Below are 14,296 nucleotides of genomic sequence, written 5' to 3' on the forward strand. Positions count from 1 at the left end.
CAAACATGTTGTGGGGCTTCAGGTGTTGTGGGTCTTTGTCCTGCTGAAGATGGACTGGGGGTTTCCTCAGAGCTTTGTCCTACCTTGGGGCTAGGGGCACTTGGGGCTCCTGGCTGTCATGGGTATTTCTCTACAGTTGCCGGGCCTGGGTTATATCGGACATTTGTGGGGACGCTTGGTAATTGGGGGCAGGCAGCAGTTCTGTGGTAACGAGGGGATCTCACTGGGGCACTGCAGTTCATGCTGGGGTGGGATGGGTTGTTGGGCTTTGTGCAGACTTGTTGGGTCTGTGCCTGCTAGGGAGCATGATGATGATGGAGTGGGAGGGAGACAGGTCAAGTGCTGCGATATCCAGAGCTCAGTGCGCACTCATTCAGGGAATCAGCATCTCACTCCGATTGTTGGGCCAGTGATCCTCTGTGGTGGAGGGTGGTGTTGAGCTCAGCACAGGTGCTGTATGGGGTTATTCTGGCTGGTGGACTCAAGACTTTTTTAATTTTAGTTTTTATAAAGTATTGATGACAGTGTTTTGTCCCTCTATTGTATAAATGTATTTTTTGTATAATATGTGCGTATCAAGACAGCACTTCCTCAGTTCCTGAGTTCCTTACACCTTGCTTGCTGTGCATGTATGTACATGTGGGTGGGAGGTATGTTTATTTCTCTCATTGTGTCAAGCACTTTGTGTTACTTTGATATATGAAAAGTGTTATACAAATGAAGTTTGATTGATTGATTATACAACAAATATTCTATATTATATGGTAAATGTTTACAGTATAGTACTGTGTAAGTACACGTTTGAGATATCACTCATTTTTAAATACTTATTTTAAAATTTTTATATTATATATACTTTATATTTTTAAAATCTCTTTGGTCCCCCTGGTCATCAGACTGTACAACAACTCTCAGTTACGCAGTGGGAAACAAACATTCAACCACACATCTCTCTTCATAGAGACAGCTTTCTGCACTTGAACACTTTAATGCCAATTCACATTAACAAGTTTTACACCAACCCTTGTTTCAATCTGTCATCTATATTTAATAGAGACAGCTTTTGCTTCTTAAAACTTTATTCTCAATTTTACTTGGATCAGTTTTGTATGGACTCATTTTTAATTTTGTTTCAACCCGTTTCATTTTGCACAACCTACATTCAGGCACTGCAGTTTTTTAGTAATTACAGTATTTCTGTATTTTTTTGCAAATGAATCTAATTTAAAATTCATCTGGCTGGTCTACTTTTCAGTTTTTTAAGTTTTTTTTACAGTTTTAACTTGACTTTGGGTTGGGGTCTGTAAGTTGTTAGATGTGACAAATGTTTTATGTCCTGTTGTTGTAACGTGTACACTGCTACTGGATGTCTAAATTTTCCATGGGATTAATAGAGTATCTATTTCTCTATCTAACTAAAGCCATAACACAATTTACTACTGAACATCATCATTGAACTACCTTTAAATAGGTTGGCAGACACAGAGGCAGAACAGCTGTGGTTGAGGCTATCAGCTGTTCTTGTTAAAGCAAAAGCACCCCCCTCCATCCTCACTTCTGAGGAGAGGAAGGCCCCGGCATCGCTCATCACATCAAGACTGGATCATCACCATTTTGCCAGCAGACAAAGAAGATACACTGTACAACATTTAAAATTTGGTGCTGTCACATGAAATGTGTCTTATCATCATGATGAAAATATGACCACAGTTTCTCAGTGAGTCTGTCTGTGGTGCTAAGCAGGTAGTGCAGTGAGTTGAGACGGAATCAAACAGTCATGTTCTCAGCTGTGAGGGGCTCAAAAGATCTGCTGAGCTATGAGTAGGTTTGTTACTAAGAGCAATACCTTTCACATTATAAATAATCATTTGATTCACCCTTTTCAGTTTACCTTCATGCAGGAAAATGTTAATGCCTCGTCACTTCTCAGCCTATGGTACTGTAGCACCGATCAAACACTAAGTTCACCTCCACGAGTCATTACAGGGATCACATGAGCCATTTATGACCAGTTTACAAAAGGTGGAGACATGCAGCCATAAAGGTTATGTAATCAGTGATCATTTACACAAAGGATAGAACAACACTATCAGGTATTTCAGGACAAACCCTCGTTCCAGGTGCCATTTTTCACTGTATACAAAGACAAGTAGTAAGAAATATTTTCCTTAGTTCCTCAAAAGACAGCTCCTGGACTGAATCACATCCTCCCTCTCCCATATCTTCACACACTTCTCACACTGAAGAGAGTCCTGCCCTTTCTGTCCTGTCTCCATAAGGTTATCTATCTATAAATACAAGGAAACTCTGTCTGTCTGTGTGTGTGTGTGTGTGTGTGTATGTGTCTGTTGGTCAAATATCTCTGCGGATCAGGATCAGACTGACCTGAGACTTTCAACATGGCTGCTGCGTGGTTCAGTGGTGTGCATCTAAGCATTTGTTTGGACTGCAATGATACCATGAATAAATTATTTCATAAATGCTCTACAAATTCCGCCGAGCGTTGTCCACCAGAGCAACCACAGTCACGTGCGCACCAGAGCCAATCACTGCACACCGTGGCCACGTGCGCACCAGAGCCAATCACTGCAGAGCTCAAGCCCACGACATACCTGAAGAAACATGCGGATTCATACCTGCAGCGGCGCGAGCTGGACCGGGATTTTGCCGGCGGTTCGGTCCGTTCTGTTCTGTTCTGTGCATCTAAACTGACTGTTGTGGATTAATGAGAATAAATGAGTCCGGACCGAGTCTGTTCGGGTCTGAGGAGATCCGGAGACGCGCGGACAACAAAGTGGAATCGGAATCTGTGGATGTTCATGTGTAGCTAGCTAGCTGCTAGCCGCTAGCTACACGGCCCACCTCCCGAGGCAACGGACCGGACGCATCGGCATGTCCAAAACCGGACCTAGGGTAAATAATGTCCGCCACGCTTTTTCGCGAACATTGCCGTCACGTTTGCTTTGTGTCTGGTGCAAGAAGAAACGGTAAAAACGGGCTTTTGTCACGAAAGTGTCAAAGCAGCAAGTTTGGTTGTTGAGGAACAGGAAGTTGTGGGAGGGACCTAGGCGGATGATTGACATGCAACGACGGTCGGTGTGTAGACAGCGATATTGAGAGTTGCGAGATTTGTGACATTTAGCGTGTTTGGAGTGTGTAGTTAGTGTGTTATGTAGTGTTTGGTGTAGTATGTTTAGTGAGTAGTGGAGTCGGTTTTTGTTTAATGAGTCAGAATAATGAGGAGAAGCTGAATGTGGAGCAGGCAGTCCAGCTATTTATTCAGCTGGAAGGAGCACAGGCAGACCTGAGCATTGCCTGTATTTAAATATAAATAGTTACATATAACTTTGTACATTTTTTAAATGTTTGCACAAATTTAGCAAACAACAATTTATATTTGCATTATAAGTGAAAAAAAAATGGTTTGTTAAACATATTTGTGGATTTCACAGTAAAAAAATCTAACTTTTTCTACTCTGATTTTATGTTTTTTTTATGATTTTAGGTCCATTGTGTTAATACAGTATGTCAAAATGAAAAAAGAACTGTACAGTCACACATGTGAGGTTGTGCTGAAAATAATGACACCAAGTAAATAGCTTTTAAGGTGAAATATAATGGCAAAATCAAAAAAAGTCAAAAACAGACAATTATATCCTGGAATATCGGATTTCACAACAAACCTAAATATCCCTGACGTCCCACCTTCAAACACAGCCTCATTTGGCCATCCATGAAAAACCTGCTTAACCTCCCACTTTTTTTTATAGGAATACACTTTTCTTACGGGCACTGCACTAGTGTTATGTAATTAAGGTTATGTTATCTGTCTGTGTAAGTGGATATTCACGAGCTCAGTGGTATGGAGCGCCAGGTTTGACCCACCTGCTGGGTTTGATAAATAACTTTGGAAACTTTCTGAATCCAGGCCTGGTAAATTATCATTAATATTCAGTTTCTTCAGCTAAAACTATAATCTTCAATTGCAAAAGCTCAGTCTGCTTTTTCCTTTTCAGCCGAGGTACCACACAGTTAATCTGAAGATAAAAATTCATTCAATATACCATCGAATGCTCTGGTATTCACTGAAAAAGAAAAGCTGTTTCTGGAGCATTGTTTTAATATTAACAGGAATCGGGTTTTCAAAAATGAATTGTGTTATTTTGTACTAATTACAGATAAAATACAGCTGTGGCAGTGTTTAACAAGTAGCATACACTTAGAAACAGTTAATTCTAATTGGCTGAAACGGAGTCCAGATGCAAAGCGTAGAACCTCCTTATCCCTATGCATTAGTGTAACGTATTAACAGGTGATCTGCAAGTGGCGAAATACAGTGCGAGGCCCAGTTGCACTAATGTGTAGGGATACGGAGGTTCTATGGTTGAGAAAATGTAGTGCCAAAAGAAAGGGTGGTTTGACGGCGATGTAAAGCGCTGTGAATTTTCTCTATATAACGTACACTTGAACTGATATAGATTTTTTTAGGTGGGCCTTGTTTTAGGTGCTTAAAATTTGCTTTGCATCTGGACTCCGTTCACTGCAGTACAAAGCTAAGCGTATGCGCTGGAGCGGCTCTCTGCTTCTCCAAACTGAGGCTGCGCTGATAGGCAATTATGGTAGGGAACAGATCGACTATAGATATGTACTTTGTATGACCCCACTTCAAAAAACCCAAACTATCCCTTTAAGTCTGTTAAGACCAAATCAGGTAAGCTAAACATGCAAAATGAAAAATTAGCAAACATACAGTACATAAACAATACAGTTTTGAATACACAAATCTGTGGAATAACTGGAAGTAGCCTAGCCACTATTACTGCTGTGGTGTCTCCCAATAACAGCTGTGCGTTTTAATGCAAGCTGTCCACTCTAGTTTTACCATTGCTTTCTATGTAACATTACTTTTTCCTTCGTCCTCCTTTTTTGCCTTGGACATCGGGAAGAACAGTTCTCAGTAGTTACAACAGGAGTAGCAAACCTCCACTTTGAAGGAAAAAAAACAGAATATACAAGCTTCATGCGTTCCTCTATCTAAGCCCAGACACAAATGAATAATGACAGAATTACATTTTTTTAATAGAGCTTCCCTAAGGAAATCCCCAATCTGGTTTAAACTTAACAACCAAGTAAACTTAACTGTGTCTGAACGTTGTCTCAGTTTCTCCCTACAATTAAGGAATACAACATATGTATTTGTTTTAAAGACAATTCCAAGCTCGTTATCAGGAAATTACTGACCTTTACAAAGCATTACATGCACAGTTAATCTAAAACTGACTGATATCAATAAATTATTGGCAGTCTTGGACCTGGAATTCTGATGACAGACTAGTAAACAAACAAGTCCATTACATTCAAATTGCATTAAATTCAAGATTTATTAGCTAAGTATAATCAGAAGTTTAAAGGAGCCGAGTACAAATATTCTTCATAAACACTTCTCAGCCCTAAACCAAACATAGCTTTCATTTGAATTAGTTAAGTCCAGTACATATACAGTACAGTATGAAAAAGCCTAATATCACAAATTTAGTACCTCACTATGTACAGCATACAACTTAATATCTTTTTAGTGATTGTATCCATTTGATTAAGTATCTCAGAATACTTAAGGTCTTATTGTATTACTTACTATATTCTGCTAAATAAAAACAAAAGTTTTGTAGAAATATGTGTTATTCAGTGTTCCACATCATGATGAACGTACCAATAACTTCATGGACATTTTAGATATAAAATAGAATACCGAATACTTAACTGACTACATACAGTTAAGTCAGCTCATTGGGTTATCTTTGTTTGTTGCTTGCTGCAGGCAGGCAGGAAAACCCAAACCGGGAGACTTACTGATGATGATACTGACGGTAGGCTGCAATGGAAACTGATCAAAGCGATAAAGGCTTAGCTATTTGACGCTCTTCCTTTCTAACAGATAAGAAGTTCTCTGTTTCTTTCCTGTTATCTGTCTGTTTCCCCCATGTGGACACACTAATGAGACAGTGGCATGATGCGTATTTACCGCTCCACAGCCTGAGCTAAGGGTTAGAGAATCTACAAGTGTGTGTATTGACTCAAACTCATGAGAGGGTGAATTACACATTGTTCAGCTTAGTCAACAACATGAACATATTTCACGTATCACATTGGTTAAACATTGACCATTTTCAGATTGTTCAACAGCATCTTATCTTGATCCTGTCTGTGTATGAACGGTAGGATAAATGATTCTGTTACTGTGTTACTAGGGGTTGGGTATTTGGACAGAACATGTATGTACTGTCTTTAAATCCATTGCAATACATAAATCGTTAATCTGCATCTGTCATAAAGATTTGTCTTGTGAGTTTACGAGTCAATAAGGAGGACCACTCAACTTCAGCTTCAATAAGAGAAGTCATTGTTGGACTACTCTAAGACAAACTCTTGGTCTAAAGAATTATTCTAGCAATTTACCTGTGTTGCTCCTTTTGGTCTGTTTGTTATATGAATTTTGTGTTTCTGTCATTTATGTAAACTGTTTTGTAAATGTAATTAAGCAAGGTTTATTAGCAAAGGGACCACACCAGCCACAAGCCATCAACATGTTCACATTCAGACCCAAGACTACCCATAACACTAACGGTGTTGGACCACACCCTTCCCTCCTCATTACCTCTGGTGCTCTTGCTCAGACCATACCCATCTTCCCTGTTAGGTTTCATGATGCCATCATGCTGATAAAACATGTCCACGGACAGACATAAATATAAACACATGACAATATACTCAAAATCGTCTTTAGGAAGTTCCCACTATCAACGGTGTCACCAGGAGTACATTTTACAATAAATGATGTAAAGACAACAACACCTATGCTGTTGTTATAATATTGTTTAAACCACACTCCAAGTTCAGATTCGTCCAAAGCAGCACAACAGGTCAAACTCACCCTCATGCCGAGAACCAGGAAGCCGATTTCCTCCATCAGTGGGTATTTTCTGATCTGCTGTTCCCGTTTCTCCTGCGAGGCAAACGGGTCGTAGCTCCGCTGGCCCAGTTTCACATCCATGATGCACGGCTTGACGAAGCGTCGAGTCACATCCTCCAGCTTCAGGTACAGGTCTGAGGCAGTGGCAGAGATACAGGGCTATGGCGTGCAGTACAGTCAATAGTACTTAAAACATCTTTGTGATATGATGGAGATTCTTCCTTGACTTCCTGCCAATTTGTCAAAACATCTGACAAGAGAACTATTCACAGTGTGATGTAGAAAGAGGTTACTGTACTTCAGAGTTTACAAAACCTGCCATGAAAACCTCCCACTAATAAACTAATACCACATAATAACGAGAAAAAAATAATAATTTAGTAAAAACCAACAGTAGCTCATGGTTTGTGAATTGTATAGCTAAAATTGTACTAACTAGTGAAGTGCCTGTTCAAATGAGTCTGTTCAGAACCGGCCTATTACTGGCCCTCTGATTTTGATACTTGACTTTATCAAAACATAAACCTGGGATAAGCAGCACCTTTGTGTTGTTTTTAACTCACTGCAATGTGTTACTACAGCAGGTTGTTGCATCACCCTCAACTGCAGATTTTTTTCACATGTGATATTATGCATTGCTCAATCTGATAACCTTATCTGCAGTGTGTGATGTACCATTACTTTAAAATCTTGTTCTGTGTGCATGTTTATGATTAAAAAACTCTGCGGACTTTGTACTTATGTGTGTGACATAACCAAATCTCAAACTTGGTTAGGATTGTAAAAGTCCTGTAGTGTGAGCCCAACCTTTGGTCTGCAGGGCCATGAAGCCAGAGAGCTATAGCCACACTCCCGCAGCTGATAATGTTGATGATCCAATCTGTTCGTGAACACTTTTTTATCAAATAACTTAATTTTATGTTCACACCTAAAAAGAAATCCATTGGCTATTGGTAATGGATTATGTCTGACTATTAACGAGGCTACCATTCTATGAGACACAACGTTGACCAGGAAACAGGAAGTAACACTGACTGGAGTTTAAAGTGGCTTTAAAGTGAAACTGATGCACTTTTAAATAGCTGCCCAATCAAGAGTTGCAGGAGAACCTGTCCCAGCATACACTGTATAACGGGCATTTGCAAGACAGTAATGCCAAGCTGGACTGAATGTCATTTAACAACGACAGTAAAATAACAGCGTGTATGTTAGTCACAATTGAAAGACAGTTTGTTACATGCTCATGTTTTAATTTTATTTTTCTAACTATCTGATTCATAATTTCAGTAGTTCACAGTATAAAATAGCCCCCCCATCACTGGACTGATACTAATAAAGGCTGCAAAGTATTGTAGAAAATTAATAATAGAGATTATTTTTTACCAATATGAAGATTTTGATATGATTCACAATTAGTGTGAATTGCTTTTGTAGCAACATTTTTATTTTCACAAAAACAACAACTTTTAAAGTGATGATGATATGACATTTGTCTTGGTCTGTACCAAACACACCTGGTCAGGACAATCTTTGCTGCACTGCTGTACTTCATTATGATGCTGTTTGTCACACAGTTTACCTTTATCAAATAATTGCATTTGCATTTGTAATTTTGGATATTGCACTTGGCCATATTGCAATGTCAGTAATATTTTGATTTCTTGTGCAGACCAAATATTAATAAGAACTGCTAATTTGGCAGACCAGCATGTATTTTTGAACTTTGTTAGGGAGAGGTGGATACACACGAAGTCCAGTCTCTTACCATTGGGGCTGTCAGGGGAGGACCAGGTGCCGTAGTATTTGGGCAGATGGTTCTGAAGCTCCAGAAGGCATGGATCACAGCAGTCCTCTGCATACACCTAGGACGCACGGACGCAGGCACACAGAGACAGAGACAAAGACAGACACACACCAATAAATTTAGAAATGTAAGTACATTTTAAATATTATGAAATAATTTAGCAAAATATCATGACTTTTGGTTCACCATTAATCACTAACACAGGGTATAATACTAATTACTATATGCAGTGCAATGTCAGTGCAACTATTCTTATTATCTTTAGGAGTCTTTCCCTCTCTCATGATACAATTCTGTTGGAAACTGAGCACTTTATTAGCATCAAAATGGTAAGTACATACATTATTACAACAAACCCATTTGTTAAATACATTTTGTTACTCTAATCCTCATGCAGAAACACATAAAATATAGTATAAAATATAAAACTGCTGGTAGATGTTACAATATATTGGTGATTTTTCTTCCCACTATAGCTAGATTTACGGCCCTGTGCCGGATGCCAGGTCAGTGTGAGCTGTGTGTGTTGTTGGGATTAGGTTTGATTGGTTTGGTCAAGAGACATGCACACATGATGTCATGACTCATTCCTGTTTGTATTAGAGTTGCTGAGGCCAACAGTGCTGCTAAGATCTAAAGCAAACATTAAACCAACTGCTAGAGCCATACAAGTGTGGCCAGAGGGGGATTCTGAGCAGCTGCAGGACTGTTTCAGTTGCACAGACTGGACCGTATTTGAGGATGACAGCATTGGCACTTACACCTCCTCTGTACTGTTCTACATAAAATGCTGCATGGACAATGTCACCACCACTAAACAGATCTGTGTGTTTCCCAATAACAAGCTGTGGATGACCAAGGATGTACAACTCCTGCTGATGGCCCGAAAAACCATTTTCCGGTCTGGTGACAGGCCATCCTACAGTGACGCCAGGGCAAACCTGAAGAAGGGCATCAGGGATGCTAAGACAGCCTACAAGCGGAGGATCGAGGACCACTTTGGTCCGCAATTCAGACCCCAACCGGGCATGGCGGGGGATACGTCACATCACCAGGCAAAGCAACACCAGCAGCCTGACCAGCAGCAGCGCCGTGGAGACGGAGCAGCTCAACCTGTTCTTCAGCCACTTCGAGGTGGAAAGAAGAAGGACAAACATGGATCCTGCTCCAGTCACCAACAACCAGACACTCATCATCCAGTCTGCAGATGTGATCCGCACACACGTCCTCAGAGACTGTGCTGCAGAGTTAAGCGAGGTATTTTCAAATGTATTCAACCTTTCTCTGTCACAGTTCACAAGTCCCCACCTGCCTAAGAACATCCACAGTAGTGCCAGTTCCAAAGCAGACTGCTATAACATCCCTCAACGACTACAGGCCCCTGGCACTGACACCTGTCATCTTGAAATGCCTGGAGAAGCTGGTCCTGCAACACATCAAGGCTGGTCTGCCACCCACCCTGGACCCTCACCAATACACAAACAGAGCCAACAGGTCAACGAATGAGGCCACCTCCACTGTCCTCCACACTGTTCCTTGCTACCTAGAACAACGAGGGGCATATGAGCTGCTGCTGTTCATGGACTACAGCTCCGCATTCAACATCATCTTACCCAGCAGACTGTTCTCCAAGATGTTCGACCTAGGTGTGCAACAAAACTGCTGTGTCTCAATTCAGGGTCTGCATCCTTGCCGCATTTGAAGGCCAAATTACATCCAATTCGAAGGCTCCTCCAAATGCAGCCCACAAATGCGGCCTTCTTTTCCCTCTTTTTGGAGGATGCACTGCTACTATCCTTTGTGGCCTCACATTTCCCAAGATTCTTTGCACACCCAAAAAAGAAGAAAAGAAGAGAGAAAATGGCAACATCGCATGGCGTAGATCGTCAATTTTCACATCTGGTGACGCAACCAGGAACTGCTCCAAAGGCTAGACCGTCCCATTTAACAACGGCTGACACGGTTAACAAGGTCTTTCCAAAGGACTCGCCTTCAAAGTCCTCAAAGGCAGGGTTCTCGAAGGATACAGGCCCTGAATTGAGACACAGCCAACATCTGCCTCTGGATTAAGGATTTCTTCACAGTCAGCCAGGATGGGCCCGCATCTCTCCATTCTGACACTCAGCACAGGGGACCGACAAGGCTGTGTGCTAAGCCCGTCCCTCTACTCTCTATAAACACATGACTGCCTTTCATACCAACAACACAATAGTCATATATATATATACACAGATATACGACTGTGGTGGGGCTGATCACCAAAGGTGATGAGTCTGCCTACAGAGAGGGGGTACTGAGGCTGACAAAGAGGTGCACAGAGAACAATCTCACACTCAACCCCAACAAAACAAATGAACTCATTATGGACTTCAAGAAGAAGCAGTATGTCCACTAACCACTCAACATCCACGGGGAGAGGGTGGAGAGGGTGAAGAGGGTGGCCAGCTTCAAATTCCTGGGCAAACACATCTCAGAGGACCTCACATGGACAGCTAACACCACAGCGCTTGTTAAGTAGGCACAACAGTGACTATACTTTCTAAGACTTCTAAAGAAGATAAACCTGTTACAACAGCTTTTGGAGTCCTTCTACTACTGTTCCATTGAGAGTGTCCTCACATATGGCATCCTGATGTGATATGGTTGCAGCTCCGCAGTAGATAAAAAGTCCCTGAAGAGGGTTATTAAAACTGCCCAGAACATCATAAACTAACAGCTACCTTCCCTGGACAACATCTTCACCTCCCGTTGCCTGCAGAAAATTCACAACATCCTAGAGGTCTCATTCAACCCTGCCTATCACCTGTTTGAACTGTTGCCCTCTTGTAAACGCTACAGGTCCATCAAAACACAGTACTTCAGTCCAGTACTTCCAGTACTTGAGTGCACCTGAAATGTTGTTGTATTTTGTACAATGACAAATAAAGTCTCTATTCTCTATTCTATTCTATCTATTCTATGTATGAAAGAATATATCACAATACAAAAATATGCAACCTGATGCTGAACAATGAATTATGATATTGATTAGCTCATTAATCGGATGACATACAATTAATCCACAACATTTTATATAAAGATATATAAAAAAAACATGAATGACCCCCTGAAGTTGCAGTTTAGAGCTTTTAAGCCTTTATTTTCATTATACAGAATACAACCAAATTAGGAGCACTACTCCTGATCAGTGCAATGGACACAATAATAACACTACATACTGTAGGCAGTGATGGTTAACATCCATGTTTGTGCAGACTCTTGCCATACTGTATATGTGTATGGAGTGAAGACTTTAAAGGTACTGAATAAAACACATTATAGTATTACTGAGTTTAACCACCACATGAATGATGATGGTGCAACATCTTCATAAATAGCTTTATGTATTAATTAGCTAGTCGGAGTAGTTGTTGTTGGTGTCTTCATATCAACCAAAACTTCAAAATCAACTTGAAATCAAAGATGCTTTCACTTTTTTGGGACGATACATATTTATTTGTATTTGTTTGTTTTTATATTTATACTGATATAGAAACTGAAAACAACAGACACATGTATGTTTTAAAGGCGCTCATATTGATGAACTCCACCCTCTGTATGTAATTATGTAATATAATATGTATCAATATTACCATGCTGTAAAAACTGCATTTCTCGTTGCCAGTTGCACGTGTCGCTTCAATAAAAGAGCAAATGACTTACAAACACATCACCACATTAAGGTTAAAAGTCCTTCCTTCAATGAATCAACAGGGAGCAGCTGACAGCAGCTGACAGCAGTTGACAGGTGAGCTCACCTTCACTTCTGCCTCGTCTCAGAGATTAACTACATTATGATCGAACCACACACACAAACACCCCCACAATAGCCTTTTGGGCAAACATATGATAGATAGACATTACCATGCTGTAAAACTGCATCTCTCGTGGACCTCTGGGTGGAGGCTGAAGCTGCTTCAGGACTGTTCCATCTGGATGCTGCAAAATACCTACAACAAACACAGAGGTAGTGCTCAAAATCAAAGTAGTACAGTGTAAACATTTAGGTGCTTAAAGCAGTAAAGGGTAATAAGTAACAGCTGACAAAAAGACCCAGTAATCTGGCTACCGGTTTTGTTTTAGCATATCAGTGGTACTGTGCTGCTGAAACACAGCAGCATTATGATTTTCAGACACCTCAATAATGGTCATCACAGTTCAGTCAGAAGTAAATAATTGTGAATGGACAACATATCATTCATCTAACCATAAATAGTTAACTGTGTTCACTGCCTTTGAACACCAATGTTAAATATTGAATCATGAACATGAACTTGACAGCAGCAAGAAAATTACAAATAAAAAGAGGTGAAGACAGATGGAGGACATAAAGCACTAAATGTAAGTAAGCAGCATGAGCAACTTAATAAAGATAGGACAAGTACATAGTGTATGCAGGGGATGTGGGGCCAGGGGAGGCATTAATGGGATTTAAGGCATTTTAGAGATGACTATTGGTTCATGCACAACATATTAACACAATGAGATTTTTAAATAAATAATAACAAGTAATATGGATATAATGACCAAGTGGGCAAAGTATTAGAAGAAAAACAACAGTCTGGTAAGTTCAGAAAATCACTTTACTGTAAGGCAGCCTCCAACACCTATGACATATTACCACATACTAATATTCAAAATGTAAGACTGTACATAGCCTCATATCATGATATGATAACAATATAAAATCAGGCAGATATGGTTTCGGAGGCTGCCTTACAGTATAATGATTGTAAAGTAAAGTGAGACTGAGAGATCTGCCTGATTTTATATTGTGGGTGAGCCACATGAATGAGCCTGTTGTATGTGTGTTGGTGCAAGCAGTTAAGTATAAGTTATGAATTAACATATACTCATCAACTTAGTCAGTAAGTTAAACCTCTTGCTCACTTCATCAGTCTACTGGACAGCCAGCCACTGAGTCAGTCAGTCAGTAATGACAGCATCAGCTCACCAGTGTGTCATTTAATCATGCTGCCAGTTACACATGTGTCACTTCAATAAGAGAGCAAATGACTTACAACACATCAACACATAGTCAGCTGACTGATGAGACACCGGTCCTGACTGACAAACTGATGGTGTGGGAGCAGCTGACAGGTGAGCTCTCCTGACCTCCTCACCTTCAATTCTGTCTCGTCCCAGAGATGGAACTACATTATGATCTAACCACACACACACAAATGTGGAAGAACTCTGATTTGCATGGAAAGTTTCAAGTTTCCTCACAGTGCTGGCAACTTGAAAAACACAACTCCTCCCACCCTAGACATATCAGTTTGATCTCATGTAAAAAAAAAAAAAGGAAAGTACTCCAGTCATGCTTCTAATGATGTTACATGACTGACACTAGTTATCCACGATTTACAGCTGTCCAGCTGTGTGAGGCCATGTACCCCAAAAAGGGTGGCTGTTAACCTGCTTTGTTAACACTCTTCTTGAAACTTAATGTATGTTTGTATAGAAACTGACTGTGTGTCATT

At 40.4% G+C, this 14,296-nt stretch overlaps 1 protein-coding gene across 1 annotated transcript in view; it reads right to left on the reverse strand.

The window, feature by feature from the left end:
* ipmkb (inositol polyphosphate multikinase b) overlaps positions 1-14,296 on the reverse strand; it is a 28,808-nt gene that overhangs the window by 8,520 nt on the left and 5,992 nt on the right. Inside the window, exons 2-4 of the mRNA XM_030400187.1 lie at positions 12,678-12,763; positions 8,736-8,832; positions 6,932-7,104 (exon numbers count right to left, since the gene is read on the reverse strand). Of these exons, the coding sequence (XP_030256047.1) occupies positions 6,932-7,104; positions 8,736-8,832; positions 12,678-12,763 (356 nt within the window). The remainder of the gene's footprint in view (positions 1-6,931; positions 7,105-8,735; positions 8,833-12,677; positions 12,764-14,296) is intronic.

The sequence above is a fragment of the Sparus aurata genome, chromosome 20 (assembly GCF_900880675.1).
Source record: "Sparus aurata chromosome 20, fSpaAur1.1, whole genome shotgun sequence".
Taxonomy (NCBI): Eukaryota; Metazoa; Chordata; class Actinopteri; order Spariformes; family Sparidae; genus Sparus; species Sparus aurata.